Here is a 12,856-nt window from a genome sequence, read left to right on the forward strand (position 1 = left end):
AGTCACTGGAATTTCTGATATAAAAGATGCTTTCGAATCAGATGCTAGGTTTTTTATTGCCGAATCGGTTGTCAAAACGGCTGCTAGCTTCAGGTTGGTGAAAGTGGTCAATTGACAGTGAACTCTGAATATTTCAAAGAGGCGTTAGATCTTTAAACTCTTAATGCAGTGTGAGACTTCGGGGCGGTTCCCCTACATACACAACGGGGCTCTGTCTCCACGAGCCCGCCTGAGCTTAACAGGGCGTCCCGGCGCCACTCCGAGTCTTTGGAAATCGTTCAGCTGGGCCACATTTCTAAAGCGGGGCCCGGCCGGGTAGCTTGTGGGAATGAAAAATAGAATACAGCACAACATAAACACGTAAAAAAATTCTCCTTACCATAAGTTATGTATATTCTATGTATTTTGTGTTCTTAGTTTTCCTCGGCTTGGAAATGTGGCCCTAGCATTAATCAATAACGTGGCGGTGCGCTGGCAATGCCCTTAGTGCTGAAACGGAAGTCCCTATCCATGGTTGAAGTTGTCTCAATGCAGAGTGCGCTCGCTTTGTAGGTTAGATACCGCACCAATGCAAGTGTGTAGGAAACGATTCTAGTTCTAGGTAATTTCTACAGTTTCCATAGAACAGACAATGGTCTTTGGTTAGTCAAAACCGCACGTTTATTCTTAATAGACTTACAATTTTAGATACATGTACGCAAATGATGATATAGACGGCAAAACGTTTCAACAATGCTCTATAACATTGTCAAACAGTCCACGACGGCTCATGTACCAAGTCTCGAACAAACGCTGAAACATGGAGTCAACAGTCATAAACGATGGTCCACAATACACTACCAGACGGTGTCCAAAAACATCAGTAATTTACTAAACGTAATATATCTTACTTTCATGCATTTTAGCAAAATAGCGCACACGTTGTGTTCGATAACTGAAAAGAAATACTAAACAGTGCCGTTCTAGATCTAACCAGTTTTAATACTATACTTAACTTCAATCTCACAAGATGAGAAAAACGTTACTTTAAAACACTTACACTATACCAAACGTACCAGAACATGACAAGTAATTGTAAAAAACAAACGTACATTGTTAAAATGTTTCTTAAATGACACAGTTTGATAGAGTAATACACAAATTAGCAAGCTCTAAATGGTTATCACTAACGCCTTGACATGTGTAGGTTACTCACGAGTCTTCACTTCCTGCCTGTATACAACATTGGAGCAGAGCCAAACCAGACATCAAATTCTACGCCATTTTACTTTTACGCACCCGGGGGAGCCACGACCTCAAGTTTTACAACACCCACGCAAGAACCGATGCATACAAACACTCCTTCTTTCCCCGTACTATCCCCCAGTGGAATACCCTACCTGGCACGGTTGCGATGGCTCCCACCGTTGAGTCGTTCCGTGCCAGGCTGGAGGCCTGCCCGCCTTAGCCCGGGACCTCAACCCCCCCCCCCTACTGTGCCCCTGAAGGGGCTGTTTGGGGGTTAAAGAATGTAAATGTAGATGTAGACGTCTTACGTCATGACAGGCTATCCACCAGCGGGCGTACACCAGGACACACTAACAAACAAATACGCCAACTGATAACAATACCTCCGTAAACTTAAAGGAGGTAACAACACATAAAGTTTAAGCTGTACCACACTGAAGTAGCCGTTTGGCGCCCCATTCTCTATTGGTTACAGAGTCAGGCAGCAGGGAGAAGGTTAATGTTGTTCAACTTGATAATACAACTCTAGTGCACTGCCGCTTGAATAGCTAAGACAATGGATGTGTTATTGTTTAAACAGTAACAGATTTTCATTTATTCAACTTTCCTACTTGCTTCCAATACCACGAATATGACAAGCAAACTCTCTTTACTTGAAGTCTTAATTACATTACGCACTTGTCAACACAACGTATATTTCGACTAAGACCTAGCACTGGCATGGTCCTGGGACCACACAAAAGGCGCAATCCATGTAAATTTTACAGTACATGTCCAATCAAATCTAATCAATTCAGCGTGGCATTTATAACGCACAGTCATTGGCCAGGAAAAAATGTAAGCTTATAAGCGCCGCAGATGTTCAGCAAATGCACAGTGTATAGGTCCTCCTTTGGCCAATGGAGCCCAAGCGACACAGCCACCAACCCATCCCAGGACATTTCTTTTTGTGGGGGCAGGCGCCCGCTCCATGGCCGCTTGAAACTTTAGGTCGGACGATGATCTCAGCATCATTTATACCTATAGCTACGCATGATTAAAAGGAAACTATTCATGCACGTATACATTACTGAATTGCGTTCACTTATTGTGTCTAATGATACTTTCAGTTGAAAACCACAATACCATCACGATTGAATTGACAAAGAGTTAGACTGCTATAATATTTTTCTGAACAAAGAAATATAATGTTCACTAGACATTATCACATCAACTATTCAAAGTCTGTTAACAGAGTGCGAAATACAGGAAGTCTGTTTGTATTTCATCACTTTGATGTCAGATAGAATTAGAAAATTTCCTGTCCCTTGCCGACCAAAACGACAGCTAGGGTCGGTAGGTTTTTGCTAGGATAGGTATGGGAACCGGAAACACAACTCGTTTCCCTCCTAGGCCTTCGCAAGGGTCCAATGTTTAATTCAGCTGAATTTCAATGTGAAGGGGTGCGACTACCTGATGGCTCTCCCCAAACGTCGACGCCCTTGTTCTCTTCGTCACGGTTTCTAACGGTTTGACGTTTGCCGCTTTCGACCCGCTCGCAATGTTTGCTCTACCCTTACGACAACAGGCCAGCCGTTCCCGAAACCGCTGACTCATCAACGCGTACAGAAAGGGATTAACGGCAGAATTGGCGTGGGCAATCAGGGTAAAACTCCCGTGAAGAATGTACCCCTGGACCTCCCCCTGAAGCGCATACCCCAAACGTAAGAGCATGCTGATGAAGTACGGAGCCCAACAGATCACGAAAACAAAGATAAACAGGATCAGAACGCGAACGACACGCTTGGTGTTTACGTTACGCAAGCGGACGCTGCTATGGTCACCGGCCGGCTGCCAAAACCACAAGTGCACTGCCACCCTACCGTACAACAGCCCCATAATAACAACAGGTAAACAAAATAACATGAGAAACAAACACAGAGTGTATGCTGTCTCAGCTTCGAGAGAAGACCACTCTTCCTCGCACCTTAGGAAACTGAATTTTATCGTTAAGTTGAAATAGTCACAGTACTCGTGTGTACAGGTTGGGTTCGAAGCTGAGCGTTCTTCGACTGTGGTTCGGACGCCGAGGTATAGAAGCATGGGGATGTAAAGCAGAGAGGCGACGGCCCAGATCAGGGTCACGGCGACGGTCAGGCGAACCCGGGACAGGTACCGCTGCGCCGCTAGGGGGTGGAGGATGGCCAGGTACCGCTCCACCGAGATCGCCGTCAGGGACAGGACGCTTGCAGTCACGGATAGACCCTTGATGTACTGTGGTAACTGCAAGTACAGAATCACATGATTTTCTCCGTGAAATACTGTGGTAACTGGACGTACAGAATCACGTTATTTTCTCCGTGAAATGGAGGTATTATGATGGCTGCTGTTTGTTTTTGAGAGTGATGTTTGACCGCAAGATAACTAGAGAGCGCTCGATGGATTGGCTTGACATTTGGAGTGTGGATATTTCAGACTACCAGTAAACCATACGTGTATATACACGAGCCAACAGCACTTATCGAAAAGGGATCCATGCAAGCGTGAGTGGATCAAACCTTACAATCTGGACTTACGCAGCTTGTACCTACTGTACAAAACTGGTGTGTTACGCATAGAGGCTATATCATGTATGAATACCGGCTATGCTACGATCACAATTGAAAAACCGCCGGGAACTTTACGGGCTGTTGTTTTGCACTTTCGGGCATAACCCCTACGCGTAGCTCCGTGGGACACCCTAAGGCTAACGGGCTATTTGAAGTCCCGGTCGGGCCCCGGGATTATTTCAACTCGGAGTTAAAATCAACCCGGGACCCGGTAACAAATAGACGCCGTGAGTTAATTATGAGAACACCGAGAGGTACCCTTCCGGTACCCGGCAGTCCACCGGGACAAATGTGTGTCTTCGGGGCCCGGCCGGGGCTGCACCCCCTACGGGCACCGGCGCGAATGTGACCGTAGCAAAATGCGGAACAAACAAACAAACAAACAAACATTACCTTGCACAGTAGGTCACCGTACTCCCACTCAAAACGATTGAGCGCCCAGAGGATGTGATAGGGGATGCTGAGCAGCGTGATGAGCAGGTCACTGACAGACAGGGACACCAGAAACATGTTCGTCACCGTCCGCATGGTCCTATCGAACACCACGGTGTAGATAACAAGGGTGTTTCCTATCAGAGAAGTCACAAGGATGACCATATACAACACTACTACCGTATATCTATAGTACGGGTCCGTAGGTGAGATCAGCGCGTTGAAATGTTTACAAGGAACCGGCGTTTCGACGACGAAGGACGGTGGCCACTCTTCTCTGGGCACGAGTTCCTTGTAGTACGTCGTCGTATCGTTGACCTCGAAACAGTCAAACATTTTTTGAGAGACGGATTCTCGACTACGACATAGACAAGGTACTGTCCAGTGGTAGCAAGGACTATAAAAATAAACCTTGGTGGTAAAGTTTCAAAACAGTTTTCTGTACACGTTTTTCAGTCAGTTAGCCGTGGCGTCTTTCTTGTATTCCCGTTGTTCAAATTCTTTCACGGCATATAAAAACATAGAATCTGCAGCTAGAAGTGCAAACGTCAGGTGTGACAGGTCGTTCGATGTTATATGATCAGCTTCTACCGCGCTGCGTGCCTGCGAAGCTGGTGTGTTAAGAACGGTTATACCGGCTATACAGATACAGACACAGATACAGAAATCTAACGCCCAGACTTGGCCTCTTACTCTAAATGAAAACACAGACGACCGCCTTTATATAGAAATATACGAATAATACAATAATCACCATATTACGTTCAAAGACGTTTTTCTAATATTCAGTTCCGGTACACTACACGAGTTTTAGTTCCGTTGTTGACATGGCTCATTTCGCGTGGACTCCTGTGTAAATACACTAATTCATATCAATGTACAGATCAAATATTATGATGAAAATTGCTAATTGGCCAAAAGGGCCTAATGCACTTGTGATGTCACGAATCATGGAGTAAATTGACTTTTGGTTGTTACGCCATTCGAACGATACATCAAAATATTACAGCAATAATCAAGTTATATGACAGAGTACTTATAGAAATATAATAGAATGGCTGATATAACGCTCCATTATTAATGACACTTTGTACATTTGACCTTTGTTACTTCAATAAGATGTCGTGAATGTCAAGGCCTAATTCTTCAAATGAAAATAAAGCCATTTCAAAATTGCTCCAGTTGTTGCAATAGTAGATACATAGCCTTTTTGAAAGAAAAACTCTATAGTCAATATTTCGTGGAGGTATCAGATCTTCGAACTCTTGTTTCATAGGCTTCAAAACATTGTGACCCTTCGCGGTAGCATTTAACAACTTACTTTTCAAAAAGGCCTGCTAACCTTTGTCTACAAAAACAACATACCTTGGTTACTTATCGACACATGGATGGCAATCAGCCTGGATAAGTGCTTCGTCGTCGTGTTTTCCTCATGGCCACAGCAAGTCAATTTTGTGCCTGACATCCACACAAGCATTGATTTTCGCCTGATTTCGGAGAGAAAAAGAAAGCAATTTCGTTCTTCTCCAGCGATGGTCAACATGACAAGCAAATATCAAAAATGGGAAACTATATCGTGTGGTAGTCTTGAGTGTAGTTGTAGAAGCGACACTAGTACTATAGTGTCGTTGTCTTGAGTGCTTAAGTTGTAGAAGGGACTCTAATGAGGTAGCCTTGAGTGTAGTTGTAGAAGTGACACTATTGAGGTAGCCTTGAGTGTTGTCTCAACGTTTATATTCAGCCATCTTCTTTTTCTTTGCCCGTCTTGTTTTCCGAGCTCACGAATTAGATTGAGTTTGCAGAAGATGTCATCGATAAAATTTACTTGCTTCGGCCTAAAGAGACATTAATAGAGTCATGCATGACATGCAGTCCATTAGGAAAAAATGACACAGTTAAATAAACGGAAGGTCGGATATCAGAGCATAATTCATTTTAATGAAAACTAATAGCAGCGCAAATATTATTACTACCAACTGCACATATGTGACTTTTGTATGATTTCTTATTTCATTCTCAATAATTTGATATGAGTTAACTATGTCAGAATAGCAAGGATAGTGTTACCCATGCCCACGGCATAGCAGTCCTTCTGCGTAACACACCAGCTTTGCAGGCACGCAGCGCGTAGGAAGCTGGTTATATTACACTGAACAACCTGCCACACCTAACCTTTGCACACCTAACTGTACGAGTTGTTTAAATCTACAGTACTTTGGTGACAACGAGTTCCACTTTACGATAGCTCTAGAAAAAAAACGAATGTAACATTTTCCTAACAATATTAATTCTTACAAATAACTTGTTTCACAAAGCTAGTCGCACGTAAGCTGGCGTCACTTTGGTTTAGATTTCTGCCACACAGAAATAAATGGCTTGTATCAAATCATTAGTAGTAAACAACTACATGTACGTATACGTATAGTCAGCTTGAATTAGCATGAATTAGCAATACACATGATTTCATTTTTCACAAGAGTCGTCAAAAAGCAGTTCATCAACTCAAAAGAAGGGTTAAAATCTCATAGCAGCAAATCTCTATGCATGCGTTTGTAGCCTTTGTAATGTTATACCAAAGCGATATCAAAGATTCAAAGCCGATTATGGTAAAAGGCTGGACAATGTATGGAATTGAATGATAACATAAACTGCTAACTAAATGTTTTATAAACATTATCCAGGGAATAAAAACAAAAGAAACGAAATCAAGGTCAAAACATAGACGTATACAATATGAGATCTACTCTGTGATTGGTCAAATGTGGGTAGTTATGATTCGAAGTTCCGTTTTTACCAGATACGTCATCATGACGTCACCGATCTGGATTTGTACATGTGTTTCCTTCGAGCTCCAACAAAGTGTGAATGTGAAATATTAATATGAGAAACACAATCATTTTATGCAAAGCAAACATGAAAATTAGTGAAGCTTCAATAAACCAGTTAGCGGTTTGAACTGCGTATACGCAATATGATGCATTGTGGGTAATATGTCAAAGTTGAAGGCCTGAGACAAAAGCAAAATACGCCTGGACATGGGTCTAGACTTTAAACTTTGACCTTGGGCGTCTTCTCCTTTGACCTCGTGCATGCGTAACTGCGAACCGGCTTATTCGAGTTTGCTACCGCTAGTAACGATTAAAAGATTTAAAACTTATCTTCCGTTTCCTTAGTCTAACGTATCAATATTTCTAATATCTTTATCATTCCTTCTGCCTATTTCAACTGCTGTCATAAGCATTTTCCTTACTGGTTTTGAGAAGAAGAAAAAAACGGATGTCTACATTTCTTTATCCTGCTCTGGTTCGTCAGTGAGGTTACTGAGGACCGCGCCGTCCTCGGCTGTCACTTCGGCTGTCTTCGGCTCTTCGGGAGTGATCGTCTGCTCTTCGGGCACGTCGACTTCTATTCGGGAGAGGGGTTGGTACTCGTTGTCTCCATTGGCCATATCGATGGAGACCTTCCTGTTGTAGTCGTGCAGGTCCCAGGAGTCGCCGAGAAGACTGAACGACCGGTTCCCGATCCAACAGCGCTGGAAGAAGAATCGAGCTAGCACGAACCTAGAAAAAACAAGAAATCGAAGATCCTTCAAAATTATTCTGACAAGATCCTACTTCAGCTGTTTGCACCAAAATATGACCGTAGGTTGTCCGATAGATACGAATACACGGCCTTAAATTCGTGCAAAGGTTCATGAAACCTACTTCCTTGTACAAAGAAAATTAACGACGCATGTGCGGAATGTGGACAAATATGAACCATTTTTCTTAAATCATTTTAAACTGAACATATACTATACTATCAGGCTCTCCCCTGGGACGTTGTCAAAAAGAGACTAACTAGGCTACACGGACATCCGTGATCTCCTCTGAGATAACCTGTAATTGACTTCTCTGTTTACTTTTAACTTAAAACCTTTATGCAAAATGCAAAGCTCCTATGTGTTAATCGCAACAATCTAAAGAACTGATTTTAAAAATGCCATCAAAATATCACCGTGAAATGACCTTACGAAATTAAGTTTTCCATTCATCTAACTTGCCAACGATTTCTGGTCAGATTTTTTATAAGTCTTTGAATGTGTTTCTCTGGGATGGACTGTGTGTGCATATGAAGGGGCTATCGTAGACCCAATCCTGTATAATGGTCATACAAGGCAAGTTCTAACCTGGAATCCAGACCTATTATAGCTCCGGAGTCTCTCTCCGCAAATAGCTATTTGCGGAGAGAGACTCGGGAGCTATAATAGGTCTGGATTCCAGGCTAGGCAAGTTCTGTACGTTCCAGTAAACCAAGGAAATTACTTGGGTAAACACTCGTCTCTGGCACCTTGTTTCAACCGCATTTACAGTTACGACAGTTTTCGGTAGGTGGCGTCTTTGACCTACAAATACAAGTTGCTGCTCCAATATGTATTTACCACGACTGGTTCTGCAACAGCGGCTCAACTTTACGCTTGGTTGTTGATCGCGACCCCTTGAAAGGTTTTGTGTGGATAAATTTAATCTTTAACAACTGTTCAAAGGTAAATGACTTATTCAAAACATGGCTACGTTAAAAATTAGAGATCGACGACCCCTCTTCGCCAGAAGATGTTTACTTTTACGACTGACGTACTACAAAGGTTACAAAATCGTCCCTGCAGTTCCAAAAAGTCTATAGGGGAGCCTTTTCCACTTCTTTACGAGTCCAGGAGCTCTCTACCGCGAAAAAAATTATGATCACAGCATGTCCAGAATGTTAGATGTAAAAAACGGAAGTTGTGCTGTAGTAATATAGAGAACCGCTAGGATGCCAATATTCAAAGTTGCCCCTCGTTTAGCCTACACCTACTTACAGAGAAGATATCATACGGATTTATTCACTACTTCTCGAGTTATTCTGTCCACAAACAAACTCAAACACACACACACACACACACACACACACACACATATGCACGCACACACACAAACAAACACAAACACACACACACACACACAAACGACACTGAAAACATAACTTTCTTGGCGACGATAAAGAAAAGAACTGTAGGGGGTCAACTGAAATAAAATGGAATACTTATTGGTACCTCACATTACAAAAATCGTGTCAATCAAAACTTCAACATGATGTGGAAACAAAACAAGACAAAATCCTATTTACACATCCGTTTGCAGTCTGTTAACCAGGATGTGTTGCCCTTGTCTCATGTACATGGTATTCAGAACACGTCTTAAACATTTCAGTCTATAGTTCGCAAGTTTTTGTTCAGACATATAGATGTAATGCAATATGAAACCTAAATCTGACATGGAAAATGGTATTTTTACCTGAAAGCCACACTGTTGATGGTCAGGAGTAGCAGAAAGGCGTTCCACAGTCCGGGCGTTCCCTCCACGACGCTTGCCTGTAGGCCCACCTCCCCACTCACTACGCTCTTCAGAAACGGCACCGCCATGACGAAGTGGAGAAGACTATCGATGCCGAACGTTCCCGAAACTGTCCGATCGACCCGAGCTTGCCACGGCTTCCCGAAGCACTCCCGATCGTTCTCGATCAACATGAGAAAAGCCAAGGTGACTTTCGTCAGGCCCAGAAAGCTCGCGGTATACGGGTTACCCTGCGTGGATAGCCCCTCTAGAAAGTGGTAGAACACGCTAAAGAACATCATTGTAACGTACTTCCACACGAAAAGGCGCTTCCAAACTTTCTTACTGCTGTAGCGACGACGGAGCCCGCAAATGAGGACGATATTTGCCACCCAGGATACAGACAATAGCAGGGTAGCCGCTCCATACGTGGCCTCGATGGCCACCGTACCGGGTATGAGGGTGGTGTCGGTACAAACCACGTCGGGAAGCGGCGTATTCTTGTTGAGACAGTCCGCCATCGTTACCGTGTGGAGCACGAGCGTCACCATTTGTAAAGGCAAGGAGATGCCGGTTAGGATGAGAACGAAGATGCCTAGTTTACCCATCTTAAGGCACGGACAGACACACGCGTACAGGAACAATTGAATGTGTTCTCCGAATGGGCCGTTTGCTTTCTATTGTACGGTTTGAGGCACGGACACTTCAAAGCAAAAAATCGATATTCAAAATATTGATTATTTTCTTTCCAAATGCTTTTTTGTGCTTTTAAAACTAGACATGTACGCGTTCACTTTTGTTGAATTCTTTAAAAGATATTCTCATTTTGTGTTTTTGTTGTGCTTTTTTACAAAATGTTAACTTTTCGCAATTTTTTGTGCTGAAAAGCAGATAGTCTGTTGGCTACATCCTGCTGTTGCAGGTCACGTGATTTTAACTGACATCTGTGCAGACGACAGTTTGTGCAGGTGTTGTCTCAGCCTGAGGAAAGTATTGATTTTGGGCGCGAAGCCACGTAGCAGTCAGGCCTTAGGCCTAGGAAAAATGTTGTGTTTCCGGTTACCTGACCGACTCTTGCAAAAACATGACAACCCCATGCTTTTTTGTCGACCGCTGGCATGGGACATAAAATCATTGATCTGACATCTGAGAGATGAAAATTCAAAATAGAATCCTACAAGTCTTCCATATTTTCTTGCAGATTTCCTGTTACCAGATTAAGGCTTTGAACAGTTGATATAAGAATGTGTGGTAAACATTGTACTTCTTTGTTTAGTTTATTCGTATACTTGAATGTGTTTGTACCATATGTATCTGTATGATTACAATGTGATGTTGAAATACGAGTTCCCCTGCTGCATCCCAGTATTTGTTTGATCCCTTCGGCCGAAATCTTAAAAAAATCAGTAGCGTTACCAGAAACATAACATTTTTTCTTAGGCCTTACAGCAACAGGATGTGCACATATCTATACAAAACAGGCCAACCACCACGAAACACAGGGCTTACGTGCTACAATATAGTCAATAGTCCACAGCAAGAACATTTTATGAATGACATTTCCTAGAGACTTTAAATCTGAGGCCTCGGTTGCAAATTTTCAAAACAGATAGCAAAAATGTTGTAACGAGAATGAAAGTGACGCAACATGGTATCACAGCCAGCAAGTATGTTATTCCTGTATTCAAGAAGTGCACAAAGTGACGACAATGTTGTGGTAGCCTCGGTATTTTCTTGTCATGTGTAAACGAAATCAGTCAAAGTCAATGCTCGCGTCGATGTCATCCATAAAATTTACATGCTTTGGCCTTCATAATGGACTCAAGAGGGTTAACAACTCCCCCTCAATACACTATTTATTGTTTTAGTCACAACGTAATGCGCTAGGATACTGTCTAAGCACAGCTGGCACCTTTCATAAAGGCTTGTGAAGTTGTTTAGGATTAGTCAAGTTGTGGACTGCAAAATGGAGGGATTTTGTATAAAATCTAGATAAAAGCTAGTTGCATCGTTATAAGGACTAAGACATACTGTGAACGAATCGCAGCGTTTAGTATACACAAAACTGCTTTCGACAATGTATGATACAACTCTGACCAACTTGAAGTACACGTTGTGACGCCTCCATGCGGCTTTTTTATCTCCATGAAAAAAAGGCTTTTTCATGGAGATACTGTTTTGCTTGCGTTTGATGTTTGTGTGTATGTATGTGTCACCGGACGCTTAAAGTCACCATAACTGTAGAACCTATACATGGATTGAAATGATTTTTGGTATGTGGGTGGGTGTTAGGTGGAGGAAGGTCAAAGTCGATTTTGGGTTTCCTGGCATGTGTGACTGGAACTGCAATGGCGTATTTGTTAAAATCTTAAATGTAGAAGAACTGAAGAGTGGATGGACAGATCGTCATGTTCTTTGGTACACAGGTAGGTTAGATCAAGTTATACACACTTAAGTGCAAACTATGCAAATTAGACCGAATTTGCATAAGTAAGGAGGTAAATCGTTTGCATGGGTGTCGTCGGATGCTTAAAGTCAGCATAACTGTAGAACGTGTAGATGGATTGTAATGATATTTGGTATGTGGGTATGCGCTGGGAGGAGAATGGTCAAGGTCGATTTTGGGCCCCCTGGTTTGTGTCCCTGGAACTGCAATGGCCTATTTGTAAAAATGTTCTAAAGGGGTTTAACTGAAGAGAGGAACAACAGATTTTCATGTTATTTGGTACGCAGGTAGGTTGGACGGAGATGTACACACTGAAGTGCAAATCATGCGAAGTTATTGTGTTTGCGTGCGTGTGCGCGTGTGTGTATGTTTGTGTCACCGTGTATGTATGTATGTGTCACCGGACGCTTAAAATCAGTATAACTGAAGAACGTGTGGATGGATTGAAATGATATTTGGTATGTGGGTAGGTGCTGGGAGGAGAAAGGTCAAGGTCGATTTTGGGCCCCCTGGTATGTGTCACTGGAACTGCAATGGCGTGTTTGTAAATATTTTCAAAGGAGAATAACTGAAGAAAGGAGCGACAGATTTTCATGTTATTTACTTGGCAGGTAGCTTAGAGAGGGTTGTATACAATGAAGTGCAAATTATGCAAATTGGACTTAATTTGCCTTAGTAATGGGGAAATCTATATTTGCAGTTTTGGCCATTGTAGCACTACTAACAGCTGTTGTAGCGAAAGTGGGTCACTGTGGAACCTGAGCCCCCAACATGTGGCCGGGGGTCATACCATTGAGCGATATAGAATGGGG

At 42.7% G+C, this 12,856-nt stretch overlaps 2 protein-coding genes across 2 annotated transcripts; both read right to left on the reverse strand.

The window, feature by feature from the left end:
* Positions 1–713: 713 nt before the first annotated feature.
* Positions 714–4,607, reverse strand: LOC136421143 (QRFP-like peptide receptor). Its single transcript, XM_066408293.1, has 2 exons — positions 4,209–4,607; positions 714–3,489 (listed from the first exon to the last, which is right to left on the reverse strand). Exons 1-2 carry the CDS (start codon positions 4,581–4,583, stop codon positions 2,641–2,643), a joined length of 1,224 nt encoding a protein of 407 aa, XP_066264390.1. The 5' UTR covers positions 4,584–4,607; the 3' UTR covers positions 714–2,640.
* A 1,558-nt stretch (positions 4,608–6,165) lies between these two features.
* On the reverse strand, positions 6,166–10,260 carry LOC136420942 (uncharacterized). The gene is made up of 2 exons (XM_066408087.1): positions 9,560–10,260; positions 6,166–7,807 (listed from the first exon to the last, which is right to left on the reverse strand). The coding sequence occupies exons 1-2, from the start codon at positions 10,204–10,206 to the stop codon at positions 7,528–7,530; spliced, it is 927 nt and encodes a 308-aa protein (XP_066264184.1). The 5' UTR covers positions 10,207–10,260; the 3' UTR covers positions 6,166–7,527.
* Positions 10,261–12,856: the final 2,596 nt, after the last annotated feature.

The sequence above is a fragment of the Branchiostoma lanceolatum genome, chromosome 15 (assembly GCF_035083965.1).
Source record: "Branchiostoma lanceolatum isolate klBraLanc5 chromosome 15, klBraLanc5.hap2, whole genome shotgun sequence".
Classification (NCBI taxonomy): Eukaryota; Metazoa; Chordata; class Leptocardii; order Amphioxiformes; family Branchiostomatidae; genus Branchiostoma; species Branchiostoma lanceolatum.

Bases quoted from the DNA above. Each gene is read 5' to 3' on its own strand.
- LOC136420942 (XM_066408087.1), bottom strand. From the start codon at position 10,206: ATGGGTAAACTAGGCATCTTCGTTCTCATCCTAACCGGCATCTCCTTG. The intron at 7,808-9,559 runs GTAAAAATACCA...TGTTTTTTCTAG, and splicing joins ATCAACAGTGTGGCTTTCAG to GTTCGTGCTAGCTCGATTCT.
- LOC136421143 (XM_066408293.1), bottom strand. From the start codon at position 4,583: ATGTTTGACTGTTTCGAGGTCAACGATACGACGACGTACTACAAGGAA. The intron at 3,490-4,208 runs GTAATGTTTGTT...CTGTACTTGCAG, and splicing joins ACGGTGACCTACTGTGCAAG to TTACCACAGTACATCAAGGG.